A 14,717-nucleotide genomic window follows, 5' to 3' on the forward strand; every position below is an offset into this window, starting at 1 on the left:
GGACCCCCTGCGCCAGGCCAACCGCCCTGCCCATCAAAGTGCTGAAAATGCTCACGGCGCGGACCGGACACATCTTGCACCCCGAATATCTCCAGCCGCTGCCTTCCACGCCCGTCAGCCCCATCGAGGTAAGTGGGGGTGGGGGGGTGGAGAGCGGCGACGCGGGGCAAGGGAGGGACCCTTTGTGGGGCGCTGGCTTCGTTTCAACCCCTCTCCCGCCCCGCACCCCCACGACCCCGTCCAGCCTTCGGACGATTGCCGGCAGCGCGATTTCGGGGCAGGCTGGCTGGCTCGGCAGGGGAAGCTCTGGGGGTGGGGGGGGGCGCCGCCGTCGCCTGGACTGTCTCCCGCCGCCCCCTTAAACCTCGGCGGAGGAGGGAGAGGCGGCCGGCCCGGCTTTTCCATTTTGCAACCCTTTGCGCTCTCTTTCACCCCCCCCCCTCTAAAAGGGTTCCTCCGGCGGCATTTGCACCTTGAATCGGTCAGGCTCGGTCCTTGCCCCCCCTCTCCCCCCCCCCCGCCGCCGCTTGTTGATTCTGGAAGCTGATTTGCCATCCGAGGGGCGGCCATCTGAAACTGAACGCCCCGGCCGCTTCGAAGGGGGGCTTTGGAAAGGAAGCGCCCTGGCCTCTTTGGGGGGGCGGAGGGGGTGTGTGTCCGTGTTTGTGTGTGTGAAACCAGCTCGGGCACGACGAGGGTCCCGGGGGCGGGGGGGGCGGCAGGACGAGCTAAACAGAGCGGATCCCGGGGCGGCGGGCGCGGGGGGCGAGGAGCCCCAACGGGGAAGATGCGGGGGGGGGGCGCCGGGCGCCGGGGCTCCGCTTCCCTTGCGGGGCGGCGAGGGGACGCGCACAGGCTGCGCCTTTCAGAGGCAGAGCAGCGGGCGAAGGCGGCGGTCGGGGCGGAGTGTGTGTGTGTGTGGGGGGGTGTTTGGAGGGTAGCTCCGTCCGGGCACCCGCTCGGGGCGCCTCCCTGCCGGCACTCAGGGCCCTCTCTTCTCCTCCTCCTCCTCCTCCTCCCCGGCCTTCTGCAGCTGGACGCCAAGAAGAGCCCGCTGGCCCTGCTGGCGCAGACCTGCTCCCAGATCGGCAAGCCGGACCCCTCGCCCTCCTCCAAGCTTTCCAGCGTCACCTCCGGCGGCGGCGACAAGGAGGCGGCCAAGGCGGCGCCCTTGAAGCTCAGCGACATCGGCGCCGAGGACAAGTCCAGCTTCAAACCCTACGCCAAGCCCGGCGCGGAGAAGAAGGACGCCTCGGCCGGCGGAGGGTCCGCCGCCTCCTCCGGGGGCAGCTCGGGCGGCAGCGGCGGCGGCGGCGAGAAGTCGGGCTTCCGAGTGCCGAGCGCCACCTGCCCGCCGTTCACGCCCAGGACAGGCAGCCCCAGCTCCAGCGCCTCGGCCTGCTCGCCCGGCCTGCTGCCCGGCGGAGAGAGCAAGGGCGGCGGCGGCGAGGCGGAGAAGAAGGAGGCGGCGGAGGGCGGCGGCAAGGGCGCTCCCGACGGCTCCGGCCGCCTGGCTGCCGTCGGCGGGGTCGGGGCCCTCTCGGCGGCCGAGCTGAGCCAGGCCCACTCGGCCGTCGCTTCGGCCGCCTCCTGCTCGACGGCCGAGTCCCCCTGCAGCGCCGTCCCGTCGTCGGTGGCCGCCGCCGCCGCCTCGGTGCTGAGCTCGGCCGGCCTGGTGGCGCCCGTCTCCCCCTACAAGCCGGGCCAGACCGTCTTCCCGCTCCCGCCGGCCGGCATGAGCTACCCGGGCTCGCTGGCCGGCGCCTACGCGGGCTACCCGCCGCAGTTCCTGCCGCCGGGCGTGGCGCTCGACCCCGGCAAGGGCGGCGGCGCGGGGGGCGGCGGGGGCGGCAAGGCGGCGGGCTCCAGCCCCCTGGCCGGCGCCTCGCCCCCCTCGGTGGTGACGGCCAGCCTGTGCCGCGACCCCTACTGCCTCAGCTACCACTGCGCCACCAGCCACCTGGCCGCCGGCGCCTCCTGCGCCCACGAGCAAGCGCTGAAGGCCGGCGCCTACCGCTGGTCTACCCGGCGCCGCCGCTGCCCGCCGCGCCGCCCTCGCTGGCCGGCCACCCGCTCTACCCCTACGGCTTCCTGCTGCCCAACGACCCCCAGCCGCACAGCTGCAACTGGGTCTCGGCCAACGGGCCCTGCGACAAGCGCTTCGCCACCTCGGAGGAGCTGCTCAGCCACCTGCGGACTCACACGGCCTTCCCCGGCCCGGCCGAGAAACTGCTCACCGGCTACCCCAGCTCCAGCTCGCTGGCCGCCGCCGCCGCCGCCGCCGCCATGGCCTGCCACATGCACGTGCCCACCTCGGCGGCCGGAGGGCCGGGCAGCCCCGGCTCGCTGGCCTTGCGCAGCCCGCACCACGCCTTGGGACTCAGCAGCCGCTACCACCCCTACTCCAAGAGCCCCCTGCCCGCCCCCGGCGCCCCCGTCCCGGTCCCGGCCGCCACTGGACCCTACTACTCCCCTTACGCGTTCTACGGGCAGAGACTAACGACAGCCTCCGCGCTGGGATACCAGTGAGTTTGTGTTTTTTCCCACCCCGCGGGGGTGGGGGGCAGAGAGACGCCTGAGGCTGGGGGATTTTTTTTCGGCGGGGCGGGGGGGCGTCGAGGAGAAGGGGGCGACCTGAAACCACGCTTTGGTGGGGCGGGGTGGGGAGAGAGAGAGAGAGAAGGGAAGGCGTCCCTCGGAAAAGTTTCTTAAGAATCCACTGACCGGAGAAAATGGCAAAAATGGACGTGTTTTTTAAAAAAATAAATATATATATATAAAGATAGTGTTCATCTTGAGGACTGGATCCATGGGCACTGTATTTATTTATGTTAGCTTCAAGCGGGACGATGAATCCGTAAAAAAAAAAATGAAGAGGAAAAAGTGCATTACCTAATTTCAGCTTTGATAGGCTTCGAGGAAAACAAAACAAAACACGAAGTGGAAACACCCGTTGTAGAATATAAATCAATAAAAAAAAGGAAACGAGAATTAGAGGTCTCCCTCCTGAATGTTACTTTGAAATTGCTACCTGGTTGTACTGTATTGTACGTCCTTATTTAAACGGCGGGCGGGCGAAGCCCTCAAATGCGTGCGCCTCTTTTCCCAAGAACAGCGCGGCTTCCCTGGCCATTGGTCTGTTCCCGTTTCAAATTGCAGCGATTTTTCCAAGTATCCTGCGGCAAGAGAGAGAATTGGCTTTTTCCCTGTATGTATCCCGACGGAAAGGACACCCAGCCACCACTTTTCCCAAAAAAAACCCCACCTCCGTTTGCCTTATTTTTACTCTCTCAAAGGAACACTTGACTATTTTTTAATCTGTAAAGTCCACGCGGTAGCTAGGGCAGGGACAGGGGTGACGTCATGTATTTAAAATAATAGACAATGTATCGCTTTAAAAGATTAAAATTCTGTATATTTGATGTATTAAAAAAAAGAGGTTTTACTTTTCTTTTGAAATCACCTTTTTGGAGTCTGTTACCAAACGCACTTAATTAATTACCGGGCGGATGAAAGTAAAGAAAGAGAAACAAGACAGGGAAGGCTGATTATACTCCGATTTAATTAGTTAGTACCCGATACTTTTCTTTGATCGCAGCCGCGGCGTTATTAAGCAGAGCGGGCAATTGAGACGAAAAACAAAAGCGAAGTCGGCTCCCGTTTCGGGGCAAGGAAGGCGTCGGCCTTGCCGGGACTTGCACACCGGAGGCGCGGAACAGAACTTTCCTTTCCCCTTGCAGGGACGATCGTGGCGCGCCCTCCGTGCTAATTTATTTATTCATTTGTTTTTTTACACGCGGCGAATGAACTCCGGCTTGCATTTCGGGGAAACCTGGGTCACGATCCGGGCAGATTCCGGAAGGAATCGGGCTGGCGCGGGAAGAGGTCTTCCTCGCTCCTTCTTGGCCAGGATCGGTCTGGGGATTTTCCCTCCCCGAGGAGCGACGGTCGAAGGGACGAGTGGCGTGGAGCAGTCCTCCCCCTCCCCAGTTTTTTTTTTCTTCTTTTAACACGAGCGAGGACGTTCCTCGGGTGGGGTGGGGTGGATATTTCCGAAACCCAGCTTGGTTTGGCCCGATGGCCGCGAAACGGATTCGTAAACAAGATTTCTTTCGGGCAGCCGGGAAAAGGCAGATTCAGTGGCGACGTTCGCACGGGCGAAGTTGGCTCAGGGTTAACCCTGGATTGAGGCTTTCGGAGTCTTTGGCTTATTTGGTGGGGGGGGGGAGAACAGAACCCCGTTCGGTTAAGGCAGCGGGTGGCGGCCTTGTGTGGTCCAAGTATTTCAGTCGCCTTGTGTGAAGGCGGACGCGGTGGTGTGGAGAAACAGACAGGCCGTAGTTGGGGGGGTGGGGAACGTGATTAAAGCTCTAATTCAGCGTTTCCCAACCTTAGGAACTTGAAGATGCGTGGACTTCAACTCCCAGAATTCCCCAGCCAGCATAGCTGGCTGGGGAATTCTGGGAGTTGAAGTCCACGCATCTTCAAGTTCCTAAGGTTGGGAAACGCTGCTCTAATTCTCGGTCACTGATGCGAAAGTAGTTGCGTCGAAAAGGGGGGGGGTCCGTAGCTCTGGGTGGGGGGAATTGAAAGAAGGCCCATTTCATAAAATGAGAAGGGGGGGCAGGAGGAAGAAGCCTGCTTGTCTATCCGTGGAGGCTGCGAGGCCTGATCTTTTTTCTTTACTTCCGAGTAGATCGCTTCCTCCTACAGCGTGAAGACCCGAGAGCAGCCGAACGGAGGTGTACGCGAGCGAACTTCTGAACGCCTTTCCGGTTACCTGATTCCCCTTCCCTTTTATTTCCGCTGGTGTGATTTTTCCCTCTCTTGAGGTGGGAAGTAACAAGAAAAACCCCCGAGCCTCGTTTTTTACCTTCGACCCGGAGAGATTTACCCGTTCAGACAAACAGGTCGCCGTTATTGCGCAGGGCTGGATGCAGATGGAAAGAGTGGCGGTGGAAAAGCAGATCCGGGGATAGAGGAATGGCAGGGGCGGTGGAGCAGAAAAGCAAAATGTATCCTTTAAAAAAAAAAAGCCGCTAAATGTTGGTGGAAACGGCACTCCAAAATGTGCATTCTCTTGCAAAAGGGAAGGCAAAGAGATTCAAGCAAGAGAAAGGTCTGGGCATTTCAGGGTAGCTTAATTCTTTACCAATCGGTTTGTAATATTAGTTAGCCTCAGCGCTGGGAAGCTGTAAAACTTCACAAGTCAAACAAACAAACCAAGGCAGGCTGGCTCCAGGGAAGGAAGGTAGGAAGGAAGGAAGGAAGGAAGGAAGGAAGGAAGGAAGGAAGGAAGGAAGGAAGGAAGGAAGGAAGGAAGGAAGGAGAGACACAGTGAAGAAGGAAGGAAGGAAGGAAGGAAGGAAGGAAGGAAGGAAGGAAGGAAGGAAGGAAGGAAGGAGAGACACAGTGAAGAAGGAAGGAAGGAAGGAAGGAAGGAAGGAAGGAAGGAAGGAAGGAAGGAAGGAAGGAGAGACACAGTGAAGAAGGAAGGAAGGAAGGAAGGAAGGAAGGAAGGAAGGAAGGAAGGAAGGACACTGAAATAGGAAGGAAGGAAGGAAGGAGAGACACAGTGAAATAGGAAGGAAGGAAGGAAGGAAGGAAGGAAGGAAGGAAGGAAGGAAGGAAGGAAGGAAGGAAGGAAGGAGAGACACAGTGAAGAAGGAAGGAAGGAAGGAGAGACAGTTAGGAAGGAAGTGAGACAGGAAGAAAGTGGAGAGAAGGAAGGCAGGAGAGAGAATGGGCGCTGTATGGAAGCGTTTCTAACATTTATTTTTACAAGGTTTATTTTGCTCCGCCGTTTCTGCCCTATAGTTAGCAGGTCGGAAGGTGGATGGATGTGTGTGGGGGTGGGGGGTGGGGGTGGGGGGCAGTTCAGGCTTTGCAAAAGTCTCGTTTCTTTCCCCGCTGGGACTTCGGGTGGCTGGAATTGTCCGGGCGATTGACTCTAGCGAACTGAAGGGCGAAACCTTCGTGGTGGTCGCGATCGCCGCCTTTGCCCCGATGGCTGCTTTTCGGTTTTTTTGTGTTTTTTTTTTTTGTCCTAGGAGGCCAGGAAAAAAAAGGGGGGGGCTTTCGCTGTTTGTCACACCAAAAATAACTCAGGAATCAGGGCCTTTTTTGGGGGGTGGGTGGGGATGTGTTAGCGGCGGGAGTGGGATTGTGAGCGCCTAAGTCGTGGCCTGGACTGGATTTCTGCAAAATTCGAGCTGCTCCGTCCGGCTCCCGGCCTGAGGACACGTGTTGGCGTGTCCGGCTTTATTTAAATTAAAAGCTAACCTAAAATCCATTGGCACGTGTGCCGAACGCCCGGGAGAAAGGGGGAGATATCCCTTTTCGGGGGAGACGTGTTGTGAAAAGGTCGGAGAGCAAAAAAAAAAAGTGCTTTTTTAAAAAAGTACAAAATAAAAGAACACGGTCTTCTAAGAGGAGTTCTTTTACTGAGTCAGCCAGGGGCTATCCAAAAAAAAAAACAAAAAACAACCCGATCCGGTGAAAAGATTTTCCCGGGCAGGAAAAATCGCCAAGGGGTCATTCTTGTGCGCCTCCCTGTCTCGTGCAGCGACCACACGGTCTTAAGAGTGGGGCAACGGAGACAAGCGAATGTAACCCCCCTCCCCTCCCCCTAGGCTTTATCAGGTCTGCCGTGAGTAAACCTGGGGGGGAGGGGCTGGCTTGGGCCAGCTCGCCCCTGGGGCGCTGGGGGCGAATCCCTCCTCCTCCTCCTCGAGCTTTCCCCCTCTCCGACCCAAAGGCCGTGGCTAAAGGCCGAGGGACCAGGGATGCGCGAGTCGCGGCGGGCCCACCGGAGCCGCCACGGCGGCCCGCAGACCTCCGCTCGCCTCCGCCGCAGCTTCTGCCCAAGCAGGAAAACGGCTCCGGCCCCCGAAGGGCTTTGCCGGGTCGAGCCGGGCAGAGGGAGGGGAGTGTGTGTGTGTGGGGAGGGGGTCGGCAACCGACTTTCCGTCCCCTGCAGGAAGAGCAACGTGGATCTCGCCCGCCGCCCCTCTCTGCGGCCGGAGACAGGCAGCGGCCTCCGCGGAACCCGGCGACGGCATCCGCAGGGCGCGGTTCAGCTGCTGGGGGAGTGAAGTCTGGTGCGGGCATCCGAGGCTGGGACCGCAAAGCCGGCAGGAAGGAAGCCTCTCCGGCTGCTGCTGCGTTGGATCCACCTGCTTCAGGATCTGCTCTGCGACCCCTTCCTTACTCGGGGGGGGGAGCACAGCGGTCGGAGGAAGCGCCCGGGGTTCGGGGCTTTCCAGGCCTGGCTTAGCTTGGCACCGGCCCTGCAGGCTTTCGGGGTCGCCGGGGGCCCTCCCGGGGCTGGGCGGGGGCGAAGTCGCTGCTCGCTGACCCGAGTTGGCACGGTTAGAGGAGCAGGAAGAAATGGCAATGGCCGTAATGCTGCCACAGGTAGTAAGAAGAACGGAGGTGGACAGCCAGGGCTCCAACTGGACTCCCCTAAGAAGGGCAGAGCAAGGCACTAGCCCGGGTCGAGAGAGGCCGCCGTTCTGTGTCGTGGAGCTGGGAAAGAATTTGGGGAAGGGGCTCCCCTCCGGAGAAGACAGAGGAGGTGTCGGCCTGGAAGAAGCCCACCTGCGCCGCGGAAGGAAGGCCGCCTCTGACGGTTAGCAAACGCCACGGCAAGGCAAAGGCCGAGGATTGACTGAATTCCCACTACTTGCCCACACGGGAAGATGCTGGGTTAACTGTGCAGGGTTTGTGCCCAACTCTGATTCGATTCTATTCTATTCCATATTTTCTATTCTATATATTCTTATTTCCCTATTCTATTCTATTCTATTCTATTCTATTCTATTCTATTCTATTCTATTCTATTCTATTCTATTCTATTATTCTATTCCATTCCATTCCATTCTATTGTTCTGTTCTATTTTATTCTATTCTGCATTCTATTATTTATTGTTCTGTTCTATTATCTTCTATTCTAGATTCTATTCTATTCTTATTGTTCTATTCTAATTTATTGTTCTGTTCTATTCTTTTCTATTCTGCATTCTATTCTATTCTAATTGTTCTGTTCTATTCTTATTCTGTTCTGTTCTATTCTGCATTCTATTCTATTCTGCATTCTATTCTTATTTTCTCTTCTCTTCTCTTCTCTTCTCTTCTCTTCTCTTCTCTTCTCTTCTCTTCTCTTCTCTTCTCTTCTCTTCTCTTCTCTTCTCTTCTCTTCTCTTCTCTTCTCTTCTCTTCTCTTCTCTTCTCTTCCAGGAAATCTGGTCCAGGCTTTGCAGATATGTGAGGCCTATGAGATGTTATGGCAAGTGGCCAGAGCCCTGTAGCAAATGCTTGTGGTTCAGGCGTCAGGCTGTAAGCAGGGAGATTGCAAGATACTCCTCCTGCCTTGGGCACAAAATCTGCTGGGTGACTTTGGACCAGCCACCGTCTCTCCGCCGGAGGAAAAAAATAATAGCAAATCACTTCTGGGGGGAAAAAAACTTTGCCAAGAAAACTGCAGGGATTCTTGAGAATTGGACACGATTAAAAACAACAACAATAATAATTCAGCCGGTTAGCAAATACTCGAATACTCGAGCATCGCCTGAATCAAACGGCAAAGGGCCAAATCCGCCCCGTTTCGGAGCGTCCGAGACTTGCCCGCGTTTGTTCACGTGTGGCACTCCGAAACAGCCCTTCCTCGCCCGATCCGGATGGCCCTTTGGGGGATCCCTGGGAGCCACTGGCCGGGGCACGAGAGCAGAGTGGCTCCCCCGACGATCCTTGGGAATCAACCTCGGGAAGTTTGGGGGCTCCAGGAGAAAGAATTTGTTTTCGCGAAAGGGCCGCGTCTAGGGGGGAGGACGGCGCTTCGTTCCGAGGGGTTTGGGGGGCGCCCAGCCACGCGGGGGGGGGGGAGAAGAGCGAGTGCGGGCTGCTCCACCCGCCCGCAAAGCCTGGAGACCCACAGCTGGGATCCGTTTCTGCCCGGAAACGCGCGCGTTTAAATCCGGCGTGCCTGCTGGACTCCTCGCCTTCGTTCAGACGACCAGGGAACGCCGCGGGCCGCTTTGCGCGGCGCGCCGAGGACGGGAAGCGTGAGAATCCTGACCCGGGAGACGCCTGCCACGACCTGGACTCTCGCCCTCGGCTCGTGGGCGTGGGAAAGAGACGGGACGCGTGGGCGTGGGATTATTATTATTATTATTATTATTATTATTATTATTATTATTATTATTATTATTATTATTATTATTATTATTATTATTATTTTAAGATGGCTGAAAAGAGGGAGCACTTGTGAACTCTCGGAAGCCCCCCCCCACCTTCCTTCGCCTGCCTTTTCTGTTTATTTACTGTCCCTTTGCTCATTCTTGCTTGCCTTTACCCTTCTTCCTCCCTCCCTCCCTCTCCTCCCTTTCCTTCCCCCCTCCCTCCCTCCCTCCCTCTCCTCCTCCAATTCTTCCGTCTATCCCAGGGACTCCAGCATCCCCCAAGGTCCCCGCCCGGTTCCCTGTCCTTCCGCTCGTTCTGCACCATCAACCGGAGACGTCAGGAGAAAATCGTTTCCACAAACCACAACTTCTCTTGGCTACTACTAGCTAGTAGTAGTAGTAGTACCAATCAGCCGACGAGTAAATTCTTCCGCCCATCCCCACCACGTTCTGTTGCTGCTCTGGTTTGCCGTGGCCTTGCGATGACCTAAACTTAAGGAGAGGTTTGACTCCACGTGGGGAAAGAGAGAAGGATGCTCGCGTGCGTCCCGTCCTCCGCCTCTTTGTTTCCCTGACTAGCCCCCTCCCCATTTCAAGCAGAGATGCTCCACCAGGAGGCGCTGTTCCGTTTTCCTACGGAGATGCTCCGTCATCCAGGCCCCCATTTCCCAAAGGTGATTTTTTTTTTAAGAGGCCGCGGGACTTCCTTGGGTTTCTGTGAAGAACAGGACAGACTAAATGGCCTCTTGGAAAAAAGCGCCTTTAGGATATCCAATTTTTCCGAAAGGGCTAAATCCAAAAGGTTTGATCCGCCGCCTGAGCGGGAGGGCGGGACTGTTAAAAGTGTTCTTGCACCCGAGTCTCGGTCGCGCGTGGGCATTTGTGCCGTGGGAGTGCACACGCACGCCCGGAAGAGGAGCCGGCGTAGGTCCAGGAAACGGTTTGATGGGAAGGGAAGAAGGACAGGACGGCGGGATAAGCGGATGGGGAGAAGGTCAAAGCAAGGCGCCCCTCTTTCAGCCCCCCCAACGGCTGTTGCAATCCCACGAGGGTGGGGGGTGGGCGGGGGGGTTGCTGGGGAAAGCACTGCGAATTAGAAGCCCATCCAAACATCTTCAGGCGGACAACATCAGCCATATTTTGGGGTGGCGGGTTTTTTTCTCTCTGCGACTTTGAGGTTGGGGGAATCCCCTTCCCCTATCTTTTTTTAAAAATTCCATTTATATCCCGCCCTTCTCCGAAGACTCAGGGCTGCTTACAAGCTTAGCAAATCAAATTTTCCAAATCAGCTGCAAATATTTGGGTGAAGGACAACTTTTTGGTCTCTTAACTGTTACACCCCTCAGCTGCTCTCCCCTCTTTGGCAGGTGCCTCCCCCAGGCAGATTTGGGAGCAGCAACAAGACCGTAGTTCAGGGGTCTTCAAACTCGGCCCTTTTACGACTGGTGGACTTCAACTCCCAGAATTCCTCAGCCAGTCACGCTGGCCATGGAGTTCTGGGAGTTGAAGTCCACCAGTCGTAAAAGGGGCAAGTTTGAAGACCCCCACCCTAGTTAATAAAAAACGCTTCTCTCTCTCTCTCTCTCTCTCTCTCTCTCTCTCTCTCTCTCTCTCTCTCTCTCTCTCTCTCTCTCTCACACACACACACACACACACACACACACACACACACACACACACAGAGTGATTATCAAATAAATGCAAGCATATTTTCTCCAACCTTGAAGGGGGTGACCTGCCACAACTGCCTTCTGCTGGGCTCCAGGTTCCCAAATTAAGCAAGGCGAGAGGCTCAGCCAGGCAAGAGAGACAAGGAGGCATTCCCCAACTGCACTTCGGGTGCTGAGGGGATCCTTCCAGGGGGCTGGGCTAGAAGACCTCCAGGGTCCCTCCCAACTCTGTTTTTCTCTTCTCTCTCTCTCTCTCTCCTCTCTCTCTCTCTCTCTCTCTCTGCCTCAGCCTAGCAGGAATGCCACCTCTCTAGTGTGCTGGAGCCTCTGAAGCCACAGCACAAAGTCCTTTGCCTTTCAGCTGGCAGGGGATGCTCAGCTGCATCTCTCATTTTCCAGGCATTAAGTTAAAAGTATTATGTAAATGGCCTAGGGAGAGAAATGTGAGGGAGACGGGCATGAAATGGTCTCTCCCCGTTGCTAATCCTCAACGTTTCTCTGCTCGAGTCCTTTCGGAACAGCACCGGATGTCCTGTTCCAAGGGCTGTTTTTTTTCTTTTCCCTCTGGCTTTGTGGCTGCCCTCCCTTTGGCACATCCCATAAGGGCAGGGAAAAGGCCATCGAGCAGGGCCCTGCAACAGGAGGGCCCCCACCTCAGGATTCTGCCCAGCTTCTCCGGGCAGAATCTTTGCCTTCTCCCTTCTTCTGTAGCCAGTTGAGTCTCCCCAGCTTAAAATCATGTGCAATAACAATACAGATAATTCTCAGGCAGAATGTAGGCCGAGGAACTGAGATCATGCGAGGTATTAGTACCGCTTTATAAAACCCTAGTGAGACCACAGCTGGAATGCCGCAACCAATTTTGGTCACCATACTATAAAAAAGATGTTGGGACTTTGGAAAAAGTTCAGAGAAGAGCAACTAAGATGATCCGAGGCCTGGAGACCAAAACGTACGAAGAACGGCTGCGGGACTTGGGTTTGGCTAGTCTAAAGAAAAGAAGAAATAGGGGAGACATGATAGCAGTGTTCCAGTATTTGAGGGGCTGCCACAAAGAAAAGTGGGTCAAACTATTCACCAGAGGGCAGGGCAAGAAAGAACGGATGGAAACGGACCAAAGAGAGAAGCAAACCTGGAATTAAGGAGAAACTCCCTGACAGTGAGGACACTTAACCAGTGGAACAGCTGGCCACCAGAAATTGTGGGTGCTCCATCACTGGAGGTTTTTAAGAAGAGACTTGGACTATCACTTATCTGAAATGTATAGGTTTTCCAGCTTGAGCAGGGGGCTGGACTAGAAGACCTCCAAGGTCCCTTCCAGCTCTATTCTATTCTTCTTGGAAGGAGCCAAGCGGTGATCAGTGCAAAACTGCCCAGAGTCCCTTTGCTGCTTACATCCTTGGTGGAGCAGTGGGCTAATGCCTCCTTAAGTAACACCAGCTGCCTGCAATTAGTGCAGGTTCGAGTCCCACCAGGCTCAAGGTTGACTCAGCCTTCCATCCTTCCCAGGTAGGTAAAATGAGGACCCAGATTGTTGGGGGCAATTAAGCTGACTTTGTAATAATGCCGCTTGGGGTGTGTGTGAAAGCCCTAATAAGCAGGCATATACATAGAATGAAGGCTACTGCTAAGCTTGTAAGCTGCCCTGAGTCTTCGGAGAAGGGCGGGATATAAATGGAATTAAAATAAAATAAAAATAAATAAAATAGGTGGCGACCGTGATGCTCCCTTCTCATCACCTGGCACTGGATTTCCTGGGCTCAGAATCCAGCATTATTATTTATTTCAGCCCAGGTTGTATGCTGATGTTCCCAGTTCCTGGAATATGGATCTCGCTTGCATGGTTCTCCCTGGATCCAAAATGTGTGATCTTGTTTTCCTACTCTCTCTTCCCCAGGTGTATTCATGTGACTGCTTCTTGATCCGCTGTTGGCAGATTCCGGCGTTTCGCTCCTAGGAAGGCGTATCAACATGCCACTTGTGGGATCCTTGATGCTCTCTGAGCTTGTTGTCTTGCAGACCTTTCGTGACCCAACTAGGTAACATCATCAGTGCTAGAAGGGAGTGGGATTTGTTCTCTGTTTGTATACAGCTGACTTGCCCTGTCCGTGTTGCTGGAAGTGTCCTTGGTGGTTTCTTTATTAGGCTGTTAGTTGCTGTTTGATTGTGATTCTGAGTTGGTAGTTCTGAACCAACACTAACAGGGCAAGCATGTAAACACAGAACAAATGATGATATTACCTAGTTGGGTCATGAAAGGTCTGCAAGAAAACAACTCAGCTGAAAGCACCAAGGACCCCACAGTTCAACCTGGAGTTACAGATATTCTCTTCTGGTAGGAGATGACGAGGCTGAGCGTGAGGGAAGGGTCAAAGGTGTCAGCAGTCCCTGCGCCCCACACCAGAGATTTAAGTCCAGTCCGCCTTGACTGCCTTTCTTAACTCCTGGTAATTTCCCGTGGCTGTTAGTAGCTCAGATTCTTGTAGAGAGCCTATCTTGTAGAGATAGGCTCTCTACAAGAATCTGAGCTACTAACAGCCACGGGAAATTACGAGGAGTTAAGAAAGGCAGTCAAGGCGGACTGGACTTAAATCTCTGGTGTGGGGCGCAGGGACTTGAGATGAAACTTTTATACTCAATTGAACTGCCTGAATCTCCTGATTTCCCTGGCGCTTGACACTACTATTGTTATACGTGCCAATGACCAAAGGCCAGCCAATCGGCATTCTCTCTCCCATCCAGGAGAACAGTGCCTTTTGTTAACCAATCAGGGCCAGCCTTGATATCACATCTGGGGCAAAATTGAATAGTCCAGCATAACAGACAAGTGGGGTGCTCCTATTTTGGTTTAGGAAGAGTTATCTTTCCCCAGGCTGTGCGGCGGCAATGGCTGCCCACAAACATTCATCAGTAGCAAAGAGCTGAAAAAAGCAGGAGTATTTTTCTTTTTAATGTGCATCATCAGCAGGATAGGAGCCGTGGTGGCGCAGTGGTGAGAATGCGGCATTGCAGGCTAATTCTGCCCACTGCTGGCAGTTCAACCCTGACCAGCTCAAGGTTGACTTCGCCTTCCATCCTTCCGAGGTTGGTACAATGAGGACCCAGATTGTTAGGGACAAGAGTAAAATGACTCTGTAAAATGCTTAGAGAAGATTATAAAGCAGTATGAAGCGGTATATAAGTCTAAGTGCTATTGCTGTTGACTCAGCCTTCCATCCTTCCGAGGTCGGTGAAATGAGGACCCAGATTGTCGGGGGCAACAGGCTGACTCTGTAAGCTGCTTAGAGAGGGCTGTAAAACAATATGAAGTGGCATATAAGTCTTAAGGCTTATTGCTATGAACAACTGCATGAGAAAGGCTAGGCTGGGTTGTGGCTATCGGGGGTGATTTGAGGTTTGTCGGGAAGGGTTCTGGCGTTGGAGGCAGCCTGTCTACACATGCCCAGTGTGCTGCCCACATGCGTGGAATGCCGGACTCCCCCCCCCCCCGAGAGACTTTTGCGTCCATGTTTTGAATCCATGTCTTCTGAAGGAGGAACCAGTGGAAACAAAATAAATTTGGGGGATCTGCTTCACGAATCCTGGGATTGGCAGGCTGCAGGAAGGAGGGAGAAACATTGGAGCGAGATGGCAAGAAGGAAATATGTGAGCCTTTCTCGTTCCTCATCGCAATGGCTGTTCTTGACCACATCCTTGGTTGATCTTCTCTGGCTTTGGAAAGACGGAGGGAGGTTTTCCTAGTGAGGCTGGTTTCAGGAGCCCAAATCCCCTTGCTGTGTGCGCGGCTTGGCATTCCCAAGTCAAAAGGGGGCTCCCAAGCAGTCCAGATTTGGTTTGTGTGTGTGTGTGTGTGTGTGTGTGTGTGTGT

General features: G+C 54.9%; 1 protein-coding gene across 1 annotated transcript; it reads left to right on the forward strand.

The window, feature by feature from the left end:
• Position 1: 1 nt before the first annotated feature.
• Positions 2-2,883, forward strand: ZNF503 (zinc finger protein 503; the record flags this gene model as incomplete). Its single annotated transcript, XM_083364916.1, is given in 4 exon segments — positions 2-25; positions 27-128; positions 1,034-2,008; positions 2,011-2,883. Coding segments are annotated over 4 exon segments (1,620 nt in total), but the record flags the coding sequence as incomplete, so codon positions are not given.
• Positions 2,884-14,717: the final 11,834 nt, after the last annotated feature.

Source organism: Vipera ursinii, assembly GCF_947247035.1.
Source record: "Vipera ursinii genome assembly, chromosome: 5".
Classification (NCBI taxonomy): Eukaryota; Metazoa; Chordata; class Lepidosauria; order Squamata; family Viperidae; genus Vipera; species Vipera ursinii.